Source organism: Dermochelys coriacea, chromosome 2, assembly GCF_009764565.3.
Source record: "Dermochelys coriacea isolate rDerCor1 chromosome 2, rDerCor1.pri.v4, whole genome shotgun sequence".
Classification (NCBI taxonomy): Eukaryota; Metazoa; Chordata; order Testudines; family Dermochelyidae; genus Dermochelys; species Dermochelys coriacea.
Window position 1 is genome coordinate 30,739,752 of NC_050069.1, and position 18,549 is coordinate 30,758,300.

The 18,549-nt window shown below is 42.2% G+C and overlaps 1 protein-coding gene across 3 annotated transcripts in view; it reads left to right on the forward strand.

Annotated features, from left to right (window-relative positions):
• The window catches only part of CSMD3 (CUB and Sushi multiple domains 3), a 1,226,382-nt gene that overhangs the window by 1,037,291 nt on the left and 170,542 nt on the right, over positions 1 to 18,549 (forward strand). For all 3 annotated transcript variants that reach the window (XM_038390468.2, XM_038390469.2, XM_038390471.2), the window contains one exon: positions 13,307 to 13,452. In XM_038390468.2, coding sequence (XP_038246396.1) covers positions 13,307 to 13,452 — 146 coding nt within the window. The remainder of the gene's footprint in view (positions 1 to 13,306; positions 13,453 to 18,549) is intronic.

Genomic DNA, 18,549 nt, shown 5'->3' on the forward strand with positions numbered 1-18,549 from the left:
TGTGGGTTGAAATTGTTTAATAGCAATCCATGTGGGTTCCAGTGTAGGGTGGTAGGTGACAAGTAGGGGTGTGCAGTCAGAGGGGGGTTCATTTCTGTGTTGAAGCAGGTTCTCTCAGAGGACTTGGGTGGCCCATTCCGAGATGCAGTCTGGTTCTTTGTTGGAGTGTGCTTGTTTGGTGAATTAAGATGTATATCCTGAACTTTCTCCTCAAAGCATATTCTGTGATATCAGAGTGCCTGGCTATAGATAACAGATTTCTTATTGTGTTTGGGGTGTTTACTGGATCTGTGAAGTTATGTGGTGTTCTATGGGTTTCTTGTGTATAGTTGTCTGCAGGGTTCTATTGCTGAAGCTGATTGTGATGTCCGGGAAACTGATGCTGGTGTGGGAGTGTTCTAGAGAAAATTTAATGGAAGGATAATTGTTGTTGAAGTTGTGGTGGAAATATAAGAGAGAGTTTAGGTTGTCTGTCCAGAGGATGAAAATATCATTGATGTATCTCTGGTATATCATTGTCTTTGTTATGCATTTACCCAAAATTCTTCCTCAAGATGGCTCATGAAGATGGTGGCATATTGAGATGAAGTGAGCTGTAGCTCACGAAAGCTTATGCTCAAATAAATTTGTTAGTCTTTAAGGTGCCACAAGTACTCCTTTTCTTTTTATCTATTTACCCATGGCTTTTCCCAAGGTTTGTTGTTGAATGTAAAATTACTATGGGTGATGATGAAATGGATGAGATTGGCAGTGTATTTGTGGTGGATATCAGAGTGTTGTCCATTGTCTTGTAGATATTTGAGACAGGCACTGATGCTATCATTGTGAAGGATGTTGGTGTATATCCCATGTCATGAGAATAAAAATATTCTCCTAAATTTATGCAAGCAATCTCCTGATCAAGAAAAGGATATTGAGTGCACAGTGCTGACAAAGATCAAAGAGGTAACTCTGTTTAATAAAAGTGTAATAACAGGCAAGTTCAACTATGCACATATGAACTGCTCCAATTTCATATCAGGAAAAGATTTAGAGAAGCAATTTCTTAGCATTTTACATGGTTGCTTTGTGGAATTATCAGTTCTAGAGCATATAAAAAGAGACTATATTCTTGATATAGTTGTAAGTAAAATATAGGAGTTGGACAGACAAGTTGGGTGAGGTAATATCTTTTATTGGTCTAGCTTTAGTTATTGAGAGAAACAAGTTTTGAGCTACACAGAGCTCTTCTTTGAGTCTGGGAAAGATACGAAGAATGTCACAGCTAAATACAAGATTGAACAAATAGTTTAGTATATGTAGTTAGTACATAGGGACTACTCAAGTACCTTTTCCATACCTGTTGAAGAGCTCTGTGTAGCTCGAAAGCTTGACTGTCTCACCAAAAATGTTGGTCTAAAAAAAGATATTACCTTACCCACCTTGTCTCTCTAATATCCTGGGACTGACACAGCTCCAAAAACACTGCACACAACATAGGATTTGGGTCAACAGGGTCAGCTATAGCTGAGCCTCTTAGTTAAAACAGAACTGAACCCAGGTGCGCTCAGTGAGACAGACACTCAAAGACACCTGCCACAGAGTGCCATAGGAGGAAACATAAATAATCAGGTGGGCACAGGCATCACTGTATGCCTTAGACACTTCTATGGTGATTGATTGGTCTAAAGCTTGCTTACGTGTATTTCAAATAAAATGTTCTGCAGCATGAGATACTTAAATTATGAATCCTGTAGAACAGTTAAAGGGATTATCTGGACTAATTCATTACTATGATATCTCCATCCATTGTTTGTTTGCCAGTTCTGTTACACCAAGATATATATATATCTTGGATAAACGTAAATGGAAATTTTTGGGAAATTTTAATCATTGCCATGCATGTACAATAATCTTCCATATACAAGTCCATTACTATTCCTGTTCATTCTCATGTGAGATCCAAATCATTTCCCATCTTGACAACTGCAAACTCTTTCTTCCTGGTAGCCCAGACTTTCATCTTGCTGCTTCCTTCATTCTTTCCAACATGCCACCAAAAACATTGTCTCCCCTGCCTGCTGCTCTTAGTGTGTTCTGATGCTCTTGAAATTCCTTTACTTTCTCCCAGTCACCTTCTGCATCAAATTAATGATGCTTGTCCCGGGCTTCACAGCTCTCAATAACTTTAATTCTGCTTGTCTTTACTTTCTTGTCTCCTCTCGCTCATCCCTCACACATTTAACTCTGCCCAAACTGCATAATTACCAACCTTATCTAGTCTTCCTCTCACTGTCCCCTACATGCCTCCTGCCATGTGACCTCATGTACCTGCAGTTTCCTCCATGACCTAGTTCACCCTGCCTTCTACTCATTGTCTCTCCTTAAATTTACTTCCAAACAGCCTCCCAAGGCCCCCAAAAGCAATAATAAAAGTAAACCTCAGTGCTCATTACATTGTTATGATTTTACTCCTCATTGCTTTCCTTTCATTCCATTTTTATGTTGTCTTGAAATTGTTAACTCTTTAGGGCAGGGACCATGTAACTAAATTATCTAGCATACTGTATTTGTTGTTATATAAATAAATAATTACACTAAAGTGATGTAATTAAAAAAAATCTGACATTGTGAAGAATGTGCTGCTTGGAGCTGGTCAGAAAAACTCTGAGTAACCAGTTTTCTTTTGGAAAATTCAGTTCCCATCAAAATTTAAATTTTTCACAAAATCATGTCAGTTTTACTAAAAAATTGTTCTGAGAAAAATGGAAGGCAAAAAATCCAACAATGTTGAAATGTCTTGTTTTGATATTTTCATAACAAAATGTTTTTACTTTTTGTTTCTTTTAAAAATGTTTTATTATATTTTATAATATAATATTTTTAAAAGTCAGAATGTTTTTATTGATTCATTAAAAAAACACCACAATGCTTTGGGGGGCATTTTGAATTTTTTGGATTCTATTCTGATATGGAATGAAGCCAGAATTTGAAATGTCAAAATTCTCCACAATATGGAATTTCTGTCTTCCACACAGCTTTAGTGCCAGTTGATATGAATCTTGACATGAATTTACTACTGAGCCAGGTAGCTCATCAAGGACTGTGGAGGTAATGGTTTCAATTTGTCACTAGCCTATGTACAGTTTTAAGAGTATCAGTATAAAATAATGTTATTGATAAATCCAAGATAAAGAAATAGTCATATCATGAAAAGACTGAGTTCAATAGCTTGGAGGGGTGAAGGCCTGGAAATAGAACTAGGATATGAAATAGAGTTAAAATATGATATAGTCTCCTGAGGTCAGTTATGGGAGATTCATCACTAAAGATATTCACAGTCAGGCTGAACAAAGCACACACGAATAGTCATTAGGAACTATCTTGCACATTTCAGAGGGTGGACTAGATGTCCTGCCAGGTTTTTCCCATTTCTAATATTTATTATTCAACTCAACCAATAAATTTCAGGTTTCTACTAGCCTGCCTATTTCCAGATGAATTCCTTGGCTAGTCATGAAACAAAGATGCACACAGTTCCATAATTTCAACAATGCAAAAAGAACAAGACATTTTGAAATAAATAGTTACATGATGCAGACCATAAACTGCTCTAAAGTAGCTATTATTTGAACATTGGAACAGAGAACAATAATTTCTATTAAGCACCCCTTTTTTATTTAAGAATCTTGAAGGAAATATTATAAGAAAAACATGAAATTGTGCATATGCCATAATTAATTATGTATCTTTATCTTTAAACACTTTCTTTTCAGTGAGGACCTTTGTTACCCAATATTAAAACTGCAGCAAAAACAAGAAAATTCATTAAAAACTAGGAAGCTGTTTACATTAATGATTAAATGAGCCAATTTAAATGCCCTATATTTTTATGTCCATACTTAGTTTTAGGTACAAATGATAACTTTGACATCTAATTCTGCCCACAGATTTAATCGTTAGATGTTGAAATGCTGTCATCTGAAGCTCCTTTCAAAAAAAATTGACCCTCAGAATAATAAATGTCAGTAACATTTACATGTAAAGTAGTTCAGATACAGTTTTAGGGTGAAATTCTGATCCCATTTATGTCAATAGGAGTTTTGCCTTTGACTGCATTGAGGCTAGGATTTAACCTTAAGTTTTTATATACACCAAATGTGGTACATTATTCAATTCATCCAGAAATGCCTGAATCAGGCCAAATCAGGCCAAACTAACTTGTTTTCCTTCTTTGATTTGGTAATTGGTTTGGTGGATTGGGAGAATGCCGGGGACATAATATACCTATACTTTAGCAAGGCTTTTGACATAGTTCCACATGACATTCTCATAAGTAAGCTGGAGAAATTCAGGCTCAGAGGAACTAACATTAAACAAAAAGAGCATCCGATGAAGTGAGCTGTAGCTCACGAAAGCTTATGCTCTAATAAATTTGTTAGTCTCTAAGGTGCCACAAGTACTCCTTTTCTTTTTACGAATACAGACTAACACGGCTGCTACTCTGAAACCTATTAATGGAATGATGTCTGACTGGAAGGAGGTCTCTAATGGGGTTCCACAGGCATCTGTTCTGGGTCCGGTTTTATTTAACACCTTTATTAATGACCTGGATGTGGGAATAGAGAGCATACTGATCAAATTTGCAGATGACTCAAAGCTAGAAGGTTTTGCAAACATTTTGGAAGATAGCTAAAATCAAAAGTTAATAATGTTTAAGCGTTGTACCCCCTCGCTAGCCAGGGGAGGACCCCCAAATGCCAATTTACCCTTCCCTGTATACACTGATTCATCACAACCCGTCCTCTTGCCCGATCCCTTACATCCAGTCATGTTTCAGACCGTTATCTTCCACCAATGTTGTGCCGCCTTCATGCTCATGTTCAACTCCTGCTTAGTGCATACCACAACAAAAGGATGTATCTACAATAACATGTTTTTCTCCACCACCTCAAAGGTCATAATATGACCACAACAGCTTTGTTACAAAGTTCACCTTACATACAGACTATTATGCATCGCCTATCGAATCACATGCTGAAACTTTTCCTTAACAGTCCGCCCTTTTCTTTTTGGATGTCAGTAAGCTATATCGGGGCCGAATAACCATGGTGTAGGGCCAGCAATTGTCGACAACACATATTACAGCATTGCAAGCATACAAAAATATCACAAACACAATCACAACAAAAAGGATTAAATACAAAATTCGCCAACCCCCCAGACCCCCAAATTCGGTAACCATGATGTGAGCCAATTCCAAACTTCTTGAAATCCCGTACTGGTATTATCTAAGCTTACATGATGGAACAAAGTGTCCTGCTGCATGAGTACGTGGATATCAGTTTCTACCCTGTGATGCTGATCAATATATACACAGCAACTTGAATTAACGAGGGCACAGACCCAGTCTTGATTTTCTAGAAGATAATCCAATAAGCCAGACGGTTCTGCAGTGTGGTCTGCGATAACTGGGTAACTTCAACCTGAAGGGCAGATAAGGCTTCTGCAGTAGCACTTGCCATTAACTCCAAAGCAGCAGAGATGTTAACTATTGCCTTCTCTAATTCGTTCACACTGAGCCATGGTAAAAACAATCAAACAAACGAATGAAAGCCTGTAGGGTGCTCAACCAAGGGGTTTGAAGTGTCTCGTCGTTTTTGCCACAGAAGATTATGGATCTCTCCCTGCATTAATGTTCGGTGTACCGTAACTGCTGGTACAATGGCACCCAAAGTGCAAATGCCATACCATCCCACAGGGAGGACCTTGTACGCAGTATGGTTGCACAACCAATACCAACTGGAGCCCTCGGGAACAGGCCAAGGGGCTCTGGAGTACTTGGAAGTGGAACCCATTACGCCTAAACTAATGCGGGTCGAAGCATTGCATCCTGTGAAGTTGCCTACAAATACCGGATCATCTACCCCTTTATGACGAGATACACACAAGGCATAATTACCCTGGGCTACCATATCTATAGACCATCTTTGAATGGTAATATTATGGCTAAAAGTAGTATTGACCCATAATGTTGCTTGTAAGGTCCGATTGAGTGGGATGGGTACACCTACCAACGGAACGCCCTGTCCTAGATAAGTAGGGGTGTGAATGCAAATCCAACACCGGCTCTGGTTCACGCCTTGCTGGATGGCTCGGGTTAAATTCAAAAAGCTATTGCCTTCCCATCCTTGTACCGGACCTGGGAATAGGGAGAAGAACCCCCAGGCAAACCATACCAATGTCAGCATCCTCCTCTATACCATACAAAAAATACCACCACCAATGTAAGTCCAATAAACAGAAACACAAGAAGTCTTGGTGGTCTGTAAGGTTCCAATAGCTGGAGAGCTCAGTCCATGGGTTGGCACTGGCATTCATTCGTGAAGTGGCTTCTCCGATGGCTCGTTAGGGTCAGGTGGGAGTCCCATTTCCAACTTAACGTAGCTATGATGAATCCAGGACCCTTTACCTGCAACTTTTAGAGCAGAGTAAGTACGTAACAAAACCTCCCATTGGTGTTCCAGGGGGTAAGTGCGGGGGATCTTTTTTACCATTACCCAATCCCCTGTCTTAAAAGGACGAACCTGTAACTCTAAAGGTGCTGTTTGAAACCATTGAGCTTCAGACTGGTTGTCGATCAGCTCCTTTTGCAGCCTGGCAACATATCTGGCTAAAGTTTCATCTCCATCCAAGAGGCTAGCATGTGCGGGGACATAAGTTCCCGGGACTAAAGCTGGTCTCCCAAACAACACCTCAAACGGGGACAGGCCTAGGGGCATGCATGGGGTCTGCCTTATGTGCCATGAGACTATAGGCAGAGCCTCTGCCAACTTAAGTTCAGTCTCTGTACAGAACTTTGCTACCATTGTCTTTATTGTTCGGTTCATGCGTTCCACCTGACCTGCAGACTGGGGGAGATACGAGGTATCTAATTGCTGGGTAATCCCCAAGCATCGGTACAATTCCTCCAAAATCTTTGCAGTAAAGTGTGAGCTCTGATCTGAATCGATGACTTCAAGGACACCAAACCTGGGTACAATGTCTTTTATTAAAAATTTTACCACAGATCTGGCATCCGTCTTTCGGGTTGGTATTGCTTCAGGCCACCCGGAAAGTTGATCCACTATGACAAGGAGGTGGTGAAACCCTGAGCTCTTAGGCATTTCTACATAATCCATCTGCAAGCGCTGAAATGGGAAGTTTGCCTAGGGTCTCCCTCCCTTTGAGTCGGCATCGAGCCAAGTCTGAGCAGAGAAAGCCAGCAAGTAAGGCAGGAGCTGAGAGCCCGCTTCACCACTGGATAAACATGGGGCGCTGCCCAAGATTTCAGGATAGCAGCCGCCATGCCTTGGATACCAGCGTGACCCAAGGAATGGAAATAATAAGCAGCTGGGAGCAAATAACAACAGGGGAGAATAGGTTTGTTCCCAATTCGCCAAACCTTATCAGAGCCCTCAGACCCCTCCCAGCGTTTCCACTCTTGAAGCTCCTCCGAGGATACGTCAGCATACAACAGCGTCCGGTCAGCAGGTGGGAAGTGCGTATCCCAGGAGAGTGAGGCCGAAACCAGGAGGGGCTGTAGAGCTGCAGCCTTCACGGCTGAATCAGCTAATGCATTTCCCTGGGATACAAAAGTGTTTGGCTGCCTGTGTGCATAACAGTGAACCACTGCCACCTGGCAAGGGGCCTGAATGGCATCCAAAAGGGCAGAAATGAGAGGGCCATTAGCGATTTTTGTTCCTGAGGATGTTAGAAATCCTCGTTGTTTCCAGAGTTGGCCCCTAGCATGACAAACGCCAAAAGCGTACTTAGAGTCTATGTAAATAGTGACCGCCCTTCCCAAAGACAACAGGCAAGCCCTGGTAAGCGCGTATAACGCTGCACCCTGGGCGCTGAAGGAAGGCGGTAGGGGGGCAGCCTCGATAACATCTGCCTGAGAGGTAACCAAATAGCCCGAGACCGGGGGGCCATCTGAATAGTTATGAGGACCCATCAGTGAAAAGGAGTAAATCAGGCTTGGTTAAAGGGGAGTCAGCTAAATCTCGGCGAGGCTTACCATCCTGCGCGACGACATCCATACATACATGGTGAGGGGTACCGTCCTCCAGGAGAGGTAGCATCATGACTGAATTGAGGATGTTACAGCAGCATAAAGTAACATTGTCAGCAGCCAACAGGATTAGTTCATACTTATGAGCCCACTGTGGTGACAATGCCTGTGTAGAATGTTGCTTTAAGAGAACCTCCACCTCATGGGGGACCCAGACAGTCAGAGGGTGGCCCAAGACAATAGATCATGACCGCTCAACCATGACAGCTGCTGCGGCAATGGATCGCACACAGGAGACAGAGCCCTGAATGACAGGGTCCAACTGTACTGAGTAATAAGCTATGGGGTGTGGGCAATCTCCTAGGTATTGGAGAAGAATGCCGCTAGCCACCCTCTGGTGTTCGTGAGTGAAAAGAGAAAATGGTTTACCATAATCCGGGAATCCCAAGGTGGGCGCAGAGATCAGAGCCTTCTTGGTGGATTCAAAAGCGGCTTCCATTTCCGAGGTCCAAGAGACAGGATCGGGGGGTCGATGTTGTGGTAGCCTGGACTAATGGTTTCACCAATTCCCCCAAAGCCACTATTCAGGGTTGGCAGAACCCTGCAGCCCCAGGAAAGCCCGTAACTGCTTTTTCGTGACCTGGCGCGGGCAATCCTGGATGGCCCGCACCCTGTCGGGAGAGAGCAAACACTCCCCGGGCCGAATTACAAAGCCTAAATAAAGTATCTGATCCTTGCACAGCTGCAACTTGGATGGAGATGCATAATGACCCTTATTTGCTAGGGCAGTAAGCAAAACAACAGAGTCAATCAAACATGCAGTATAATCAGAAACAGCAATCAGTAGATCATCCACACACTGAACTAGAACAGAAGAACTAAATGAGACAATATCCTTTAAATCCTCGGTAAGGATCCAGGAGAAAATAGTAGGGAATCCTGGAAACCCCTGGGGGAGGTGTGTCCACGTTAGCTGTTAGCCCTTCCAGGTGAACGCAAACAGATATTGAGAATCTGGGTGCAAAGGAATACTGAAAAACACCGCACACAAATCTACAACAGTAAAATAAGTGGCCGACTGAGGAATTAATGTTAAAATGGTGCTCGGATCAGGGACAACTGGATGGGGAGTGATAACATAACCATTTATAGCCCGTAGATCCTGAACAAATCGATAGACCGGACGCCTGACGGGCCCGGTTTAGGCTTCCTTATAGGAAGAATGGGGGTATTACAGGGCGAACTGCAGGGGACTAGAACCCCTTGGGCCAAATAACTATCAATAAGAAGCGAAATGCCCTCTTCCACTTCCCTCGGCAAAGGGTATTGTTTCACCGAGGGAGATGATCCGTCCCTGGTTTCCAAACTGACTGGAATAGCTGATTTAAGGAGGCCCACATCGGTAGAAGCTGTGCTCCATAAACTGAGCGGAACACTGGACAACTCGAGGGGGACATCAGGAACAGGGGTGGTTGATGTCATAAGAGAGGCAACAGCCGAATCCGGGATGGACATGTGGAGTCCCTCGGGGGCACAATAAATGTGTGCCCCCAATTTAGTCAATATATCCCTTCCAAGTAGATTGGCAGGTCCCTCTGGCATTACAACAAACAATTTTGGAGAGCCAAGCTCCACAGGGACAGGATGAGACAAAGGAACTGACCATGGGTTACCCTCAATACCCTGGACTCATACCTCAGTATTAGACAAGGAACCCAGGACAAATATCAAAGTACAGAGGGTAGCTCCAGTGTCCACGAGAAAGGGTACAAGCTGCTCTCCAATTTTTAAACTAACCTGCGACTGTGGTCCTAGATCCCACTCCAGTACTCCCAGGGTTCCCAATATTTCTGCCTCCAGTCACTGTAATAAGTCCCCTGTAGGAAGCCAAGCAGGAGCTCCAGGGTCCAGGGCTGGCGTGAGGGCTGGGGAAACGCAAGGTCCAGGCCCTCCCCTCACTGCAGGTCCCCGGGCAATAAAGGGCACTCCCGCTTCCAATGGCCCAGTTGTTTGCAATAATTACAATTACCGTTCTGTGGTTGATTCCAATCTTCTCTGCCCACATTTCCCCCTCTTCCACGTTCCTTTCTTGGTCTGTGGCACGGCCAGTTCTGATTTCCAAATGGGGCCTGTAATGCGGCTGCCAACATACTTACTTCCTCCTTCTTTAGTTTACATTTTTCCTTAGCCCTTTCCTCATCTCACCCATTAAAAACAATGTGGTTAATCGTACCGCCTCACTCAAAGGTTTCCCAGGTCAGTCAGGTACATGTTTAGTAAAATACTTTTTAATATCCGATGTACCTTGGTTGACATAAAAGGATACCATCAGGGGGCAATTTTCTTCCCCCTCTGGATTAATACCTCCCCCACAAACCGTAACTTGTTTTGATAATCGAGCTAAGAAAGCTGAGGGGTGTTCGTTTAATTCTTGTTGGCATTCTCGGATTTTAGACCAATTAGCTGTCTTGCTACCTGCCCTCCGTATAGCTTCCAGAAGACCTTCATGCCCGTTCCTTAATGTAGCTCTTTGGGGGGGGGCGAATTTGGGTCCCAATTTGGATCAACGTCAGGCCATGGTGTCCAGTCAGTGGCCCCCTCCTCCCCTGCCCACCTATGATTTGCATCCAAAATAGAATATTTCTCATCCGGTGTAAAAAGGGTATCAAGGATGACTTGGACATCTCCCCAAGTTGGGTTGAAGGCAGTAAATACAGACCGAACGGTCTGTAACACCTTCTCAGGGTCATCCCGTAAACGGGGCATTTGTTGCTGCCAAATCACTACATCCCCCGGTCCAAAGGGTCAATGAACATATGGGAAGCCCAACCAGGATCCCCCATACTGATTTGGGACAATCACAGGTTGTTGGACAAGAGGTGCCTGTAAGGCAATTGGTGGGTTTGTAGGGATTTGGAGGGGGTAAACAAGGAGGCGAAGGACATAAATCAGAGACGCGAGGATAGGCGGGGGATGGAGCAGAAACAGGCATAGCACAGAGTGGAGCCGAAGAACCTTGGGACAAATAGGAAAAGGAGGACGAAAGAGGATGTCCTTTTTGCACGCGCATACGCCCAATTATCCCACACATTCCAATAATCCATCTGGGCTGGAGCTTTATCCTCCAGCCTCTTTCTGAATGCAGTTAACTTTTCCCCATTGAATGAGCCGTCAGGCAGCCACACAAAAGGAGTTTGCCTAGTTGCCGCTGGCCATTCTACCTTGCACAAAATTACAGCCCTCCTTTTTCCTAACCCATGGGTACCAGAGCTATTTTTCCAATTTTCAAGTATTTCTGCCAAAGGGGTCCCCTTACTTACACTGTGCCCAGAGCCCGTACTGGGTTACCTTAATGTGCCACCTTACCGCCCTTTGTGCACAGATATTTCCCCTCTCCTGGAGCTCCCAAGGTGAACTCACCTTATGCTGGCATTTAGGATTTCCAAAGAGGGGAGTCCGACCCCAACTATTGAACGGGCGAGCCTCGAGCCCCACGTTGGGCGCCAAAACTGTTACGAATTACACTCTTAGGTTATGTAAAAGTTCTCTCCGAGGCTGAGGCGCATTAACCAGACAAGTAAAATGCAGAGTATTTCACAATGAGACAAGTTTAATAACGCTTAAGCGTGGTACCTCCTCGCTAGCCGGGGGGGGGAACCCAAAATGCCATTTACCCTTCCTTATATACACTGATTCATCACGACCCGTCCTCGTGCCTGATCCCTTACATCCAGTCATGTTACAGACTGTTATCTTCCACCAATGTTGTGCCGCCTTCGTGCTCATGTTCAGCTCCTGCTTAGTGCATACCACCACAACAGGATGTATCTACAATAACATGTTTTTCTCCATCACCTCAAAGGTCATATTATGACCACAACAGCTTTGTTACAAAGTTCACCTTACATACAGACTATTATGCATTGCGTATCGAATCACACGCTGAGACCAAAAACTTTTCCTTAACAACTATAAACAATAAAATGAAATTCAACAAAGACAAATGTAAGGTGCTTCGCTTTGGGGGAAAAAAATCAAATGCATAAATACAGAATTGGGGAGATAACTGGCTTCACAACAGCATGGCTGAGAAGGATCTGGGAGTTGAGGTGGATCACAAACTCAACATGAGTCAAGATGCTGTTGCAAAAACAAATATAATTTTGGGTTGTATTAACAAAGTCAAGGGAGATGAAAGTACCACTCTACAAAGTGCTGGTTAGGCTTCAGCTGATGTACTGCATCCAGTTTTGGTCACCAATGCATAGAAAGGATGTATAGAAACTGGAAAGGATCCAGAGGTGAGCAGCAAAGATGATCAAAGGGGTGAGATTCAAGTCATATGAGCAAAGGCTGAAGGATGTTTAGTATGTTTAGTTTGGAAAGAGGAGATTAAGGGCGACAGGATAGCAGGCTTTTAATACTTGAAAGGCTGCCATAAAAAAGATGGAGAAAAGTTCTGTCTTGCCACAGGGGGCAGGGGAAGAGGCAATGTCTTTAAACTATAGCACAGTAGATTTAGATTAAATCTCAGGAAAAACTTCCTAATGGTAAGAACAGTCAGACAATTGAAGAGACTGCCTAGAGAAGTTGTGGAAGCTCCTTCACTGGAGGTTTTCAAAAGGAGACTGAATAGCCATCTGTCTTGGATGGTTTGGATACATCCTGACCGAGGATTAGGCTCAATGGCCCTTGTGGTCCCTTCTAACCCTATAGTTCTGTGAGTCTATGAATCAACAGAAAATGTGTGGTTCCTCTTCTGTAATACTGCTAGAAATTGATGGGAGGCAAAAGCAGTATGACCTATGAATCTAATGTCCATATTTGTCATTTTGGCTATATAAAAATGAGAGTGTTTCAAGCAAAAAAGTACCACCCAAACCCAGGGAGAAAATAGAGCATTTATTCCAATAGGTAGTAAGTGGAGAAACTTATATTCAGAAATTCTGAAGCACCCTAAAGCATCTTCTGTCATGGGCATTTTCCACCTTATCATTCAAGTTACACATTTCCTCCTCAAAGGAGCATTCAGAGCATTAATATTCCTGTTTTATTTTAAATGCAAGGAATAATATAAAACCTTTACAATTTTTTTAGAAAATTTAAATATATGCCCATTTTGAGACAGACAAAAATACTGCTTTACACCTAGAAAAAATTACCCACAAGCAAAAATACTACATAATCCTTCAGCATTGCACATTTACCTAAAATTAACAGTGAAACCTACCCTTTTTGATTTTTGATTTTTCTTTTGATTTTTTTTTCTTTTAGGGATGGGCCAGACCAAAGTTCTCCTCAGATTGGCCAGTTTAGTGGCAACACTGCCTTGGAGTCTGTCTACAGTACTTCAAACCAGATTCTTATCAAGTTCCACAGTGACTTCACAACAAGTGGTTTCTTTGTGCTAAGTTATCATGGTAAGTTCAATACATTTAGCTATTTTTATTGATGATTATATAGTTGAAGCTTAAGGGAAAATATTACTAAAATAAATGTTAAGTCCATTGGAACAATTACTGAGAGTTTATTTTTTGTTAATCACTGAATGTTTTCCACTATAAATAGACAAGCAAAAAGAACCAGTGAACTTTCCAAAAACTAACATCCAGTTCAGACATTAGACATACGTATCTCTTTATGGCTTACATTGCTTTAAAAGGTGGAGTCCGGAATTCAAGTTTTGTTTAAATTGTATGTGATCAGTGCAGTCACACCAGTACTGCCAGTGATAACAAACTACATTCAATTGCATTGGTTTATCCATCCTGTTGATGTGAGAAGAATCAATGGAGACCTGGACCCATACTGACCTAGAGGGTGCCAAATCCTTTGCATATATTTTTTTTTATTTTGAAATGTAAGGGAATATGTTTTCATAGCGGTATTCTGAATTTTTATGGAATTTACAAAAATTTACTTTTCCATCAAGAATGTGCCTCTTGGGCTTGCACATCTTGGTACCAAGAATCTCTAAGACCTTCTAGAAATCAGGAAAGGATGAGGGCAGTTCCTATACCCTCATACAGACCCTAAGTCTAGTGTCTGGTTTCTAAGGGACATTAATTTCCTATCATGACAAACAACAGATCTCAGAATTACTGCTTGCTAGAAGTTGCAGTGCACTTCTATTTCTTTTTCCTTCTCAGAGTTTCTATTTTGTAGATCAATTTTACTTATAATGAATTAATCTGAGTTAATACTGGTATTGTAGTTAGGAGCCAGATTCTTTCATCCAGATCCAAGCTCACTTCACATAGAAGTATGGATCTTGGCACCTTGTTAAATGAGTGATAAAATGCTTACATGAGTTGAAACAGATTATTTTGTAATTGAGAAAGCCACCTCCCTGAAAGACAGGTACACTAAAATGGAGATCATCTGGTCTTTGCATGACAAAGAGTTCCACAGCCAGACACTCTTCACCAGTCTTCATCTCTGGCAAGTTCTGTTATACATACTGAGAATTATATCATATCTGTGGACTGTAGTATTTTAGAAGTGGCATTTTGTGTTTTCAGATTATTATGGGCTATGATACTAAGAACCAATATACTGAAATGGTTTCACTGTTGAATGAGTGTAGTGGGCATAGTACTTAGGTTTCATTTATTTGTTAAGATGTGGGCTTCTGAAATTGGGACCATCTTTGGTGTTGTATAGCTTCCATTGTCTGACCCAGGAAAAAAACATTTTAGTACTCCAGCTGTGAAATATCAAAGGCATGGAACATTATCTCCAGGACTTCCCCTGTGAGGAGCAGGCACAGTTTTCTTACCAGTTTGTGGTGGTAAAAGTCCTGGTGTCCAGGCACAATGTGGCTACCTGACTGCAACTCTCTAACAATGAATAGTCAGATATCCTCATCAGAAGAGCTGTCATGGATTCTGCAAGGCCTTCTGAATATGTCCTTTGGCCTACCAAAATCACTTCCATCTGTCTTTGGTTGAATTTGAATCATATATTATTATTTATGCAAGTGCTTTTTTCTTCTAGATGCAGAGCTAGCTGTATGACAAATGGTTGTCTGCCTCTGATAAGAATGATATGTGTCACTGTGTATCATAAGCATATTGCTGGTATATGGCTAGTAGCTTTTCAGATGTTTCCTAGCAGCATAATATAGATGCTGAACAAGTTGGTTCATGCCACCCATCATTGGCATGAAGCAACCAAAGCTACACAAATAAATTTGGCATCTCCTCTATGTCCTGAGGCTCATGATTTTGAGGTCATTTTTTTATTCCTCTCATTCTCTCCCTAAATGAATGTTGTCTCTAAATCCTGCAGGTTTTATGCTCTAAATCTTATCTAGCATGCAATATTTCCAAAATCTGATGTTAGTTCTCTGTTCCCTTTTATAGAGCCCTTGCCCAACCCCTGATCACTCTGACTTTGACTACTGCAGCCTCCTCATCTTTGGCCTCCATGCCTTTATTAATTCCATCCAGGATGTTTTAGCAAATATTCATCTATTTTGTCTGATGCTCTGATGATCTTCTGTCTCTCTTCAAGAAGAAAAGGAGTACTTGTGGCACCTTAGAGACTAACAAATTTATTTGAGCATAAGCTTTCGTGAGCTACAGCTCACTTCATCGGCTCACTGCATCTGATGAAGTGAGCTGTAGCTCACGAAAGCTTATGCTCAAATAAATTTGTTAGTCTCTAAGGTGCCACAAGTACTCCTTTTCTTTTTGAGAATACAGACTAACAAGGCTGCTACTCTGAAACCTGTCTCTCTTCAAATCCTTTCACTGGCTCCACCTCACCTTCCTCTTTAAATTTAAGTTTCTTGTGCCCAAGTTGGAAGACCTGGTGCAAGTTAACTCAAACCTGCCTCTTCACTCTCATTGCCTTCCACCTATTTCTCTACCCTATCTGCCAATAAATAAAGTTTCCTTTACCAGTGTAATATATGAAATAAAATTATTTGTGAAATGGAGGGGAACTGTTTAAATTGCATGTGCCCACGTCTAGTTGTAAAGTGACTTTTAGGGGGTTTCTCTTGGTGCCCTCTGTTTATTTCTCTTACTGTGCATCTAGACCATACCTCTCAACTGACAGGGCCTAAATGTGGGCTGTAGTGTTTGATGAAAACCAAGATTGAGGGATGCAAAATATTTGTCATATAGCACTTTGTCAAAATATTTGTCATATAAAACTGGGACTAATCGCTTCAGGATAATTATCTCTTTCTGTATTTTCAGGTTCATGATTCTTTTTATCTGCTGTAAGTAATGTGCAACAATAAAAGTGTAGGGGATACCAAATTGGTGTGGAATATAGGTAGTTTTGGGACTAATATGAGTGCTGTCTCTAATGAGAGACATTTGAGAGGTATGACCTAGATTCATTGATAAAAGGCATTTGATCACAGTGGACCCAAACCTGTTCTTATTAAAGGACCAAATTATGGCTAAGTGAGCACAGTGGTGCAAGGGCATAAGAACAGTGCGGCATGTTACACTCCTGGTCCAGCTACCTGTACCACAGCATGGGAGGTGAAGCAGGCTTCAGGGAGCTTTTGGAGCCTCTCTTTGCACAGGTAGACAAGAGGAAGCAGAATGGGCGTGAACTGGCTGGAACCAGCTGGAACCTTACCTCTGCTCTCAACGCTTAAAGAGGATAGCTGCACTGTCATACTCTATTAAGAACAGGAGCAGTATCAATATCTTCATAATATTTGTTGTTATTTACATGTCTACTGTTATATTCTTAGCAATATGGATTATATTAGCATCCAAACACCCCAACCCAACAGAGGTTCTGTTCTGCTAGCTTCTATACAAACACATAGTACAAAATATTCCAGGCCAGATCCTCATCTGGTGTAAACTGCAGTGACACCAGTGATTTCAAAGGAATCAACCCTATTTATTTCAGCTGAGAATCTAACCCGTAGGTTTTTAGTCTATGTGAATTCAAGAATTTTCCAAATCCTGATGTTTTTGTAGAGTAGTGGGTACATGGCACTGATAGTCAAAATGAGACCTAAGCCTTCTTGCAGAACTCCTTTTTGGAAGGCTTGTTTTTATTTTTCTGACTGCTTCATTTTTGCAATCCTGACAACTGCATGTAGATTCTGTGTCATGCACACTGTCAGAAAGGGCACCTGGATAAAGAGGAGCAGTACAGCAGTGGCAAAGCTGAAGTTACTAATATGTATTTACTTATCCTTTGTACCAACTTTATATAATTCTACATGCTTATTGCATTTCCTTTTTAAGGAATCCCCATTATCTCTGAGAAATCTACGGCTGAACTTTCACAAAACTTGACAATTTCTCTACAGGAATCATTTGTATACAAACATCAGGTTATCTTTGTATATGATCCTGCATTCCTTGCAAACAAACTCACAATCGAGTGAATAGGATCTGGGGTGGGGACAAGGAGGAAAGTAGGATATTGGACCTTTACAGTATTTCAATATGACACAATAAACCAGTAATTACTGGGTACAGGTGAGAGGAAATCTGCATAGGAACCATTTGTGGTTCCCTGATTATGGGGCTGGTTTTCCACTGGTATACCTCCCTCTATTCATTAGAGCAGGCTCAAGGTTACTCTAAATTATATCAACCAGTAATAACTCCTCGGGAGCATTACACTGTCTGGAGACTGCCATAGCAATCCACCAAAACTACAAAAGGAACATGGGGTTATTTAGAATGGGGCAAGATCTCCCATGCACCCACAACTTATTGTGAGTTAGGTCCAATAAATTTTGGGTAATCATAGCACTCATTTGAATTCTGATATCTAGTAATATGTTGTTTGGAGTAAAGGAAAGAGTTTGAAGGCGTGATTCTCCACTGCCTCATACTTTTGCTAATCTTTTATACATGTGCAAATTGGTTGTGAACCACAGGCGCTGGCTTCTAATTTTCCCCGGGGGTGCTCAACACCAGCTCAGCCCCAGGCCCAGCTCCCTCTCCACCCCCCTGGCCCCATCACCACTCCACCTTTTCCTCCAAGGCCCCACGCCCAGCCTGCCTCTTCCTGCCCCCACTCTACCCTCACCCAACCTCTTCCCCACCTCTTTCCACTCTCTCCCCTGAGCATGTCCCATCCCTACTCCTCCCTGTCCCTCCCAGCACCTCCTGCATGCCACAGAACAGCTGTTTTGCATCATTCAGGAGGTGTTGGGAGGTGGGGGAGGAGTAGATCGGTGGGGCCACTGGTGGATGGGAATGGGGGAGAGGGAGCGGAGCTTGGCTGCTGGTGGGTGCTAAGCACCCACTAATTCTCCACAGGGATGGAGAACCCATGGAGTCAGCACCTATGCTGTGAACAATCTCTTCTAAAACAGAGTGATAGTGTTTTACACTTGCATATATTAAATGATTACCAAAGGTGCAAGACCACAGTGAATCAGACCTTCCGAACTGCCATTTTGATTACACTGAACCTAGAGACCTAAGGTTTGAACCTGCAGTCTTAATATAAGCAACACTGCCACTAAATACAAATTTGCCTGTATAAAAAACTGCAGGATTGGTTGCTGGAAAAAATAA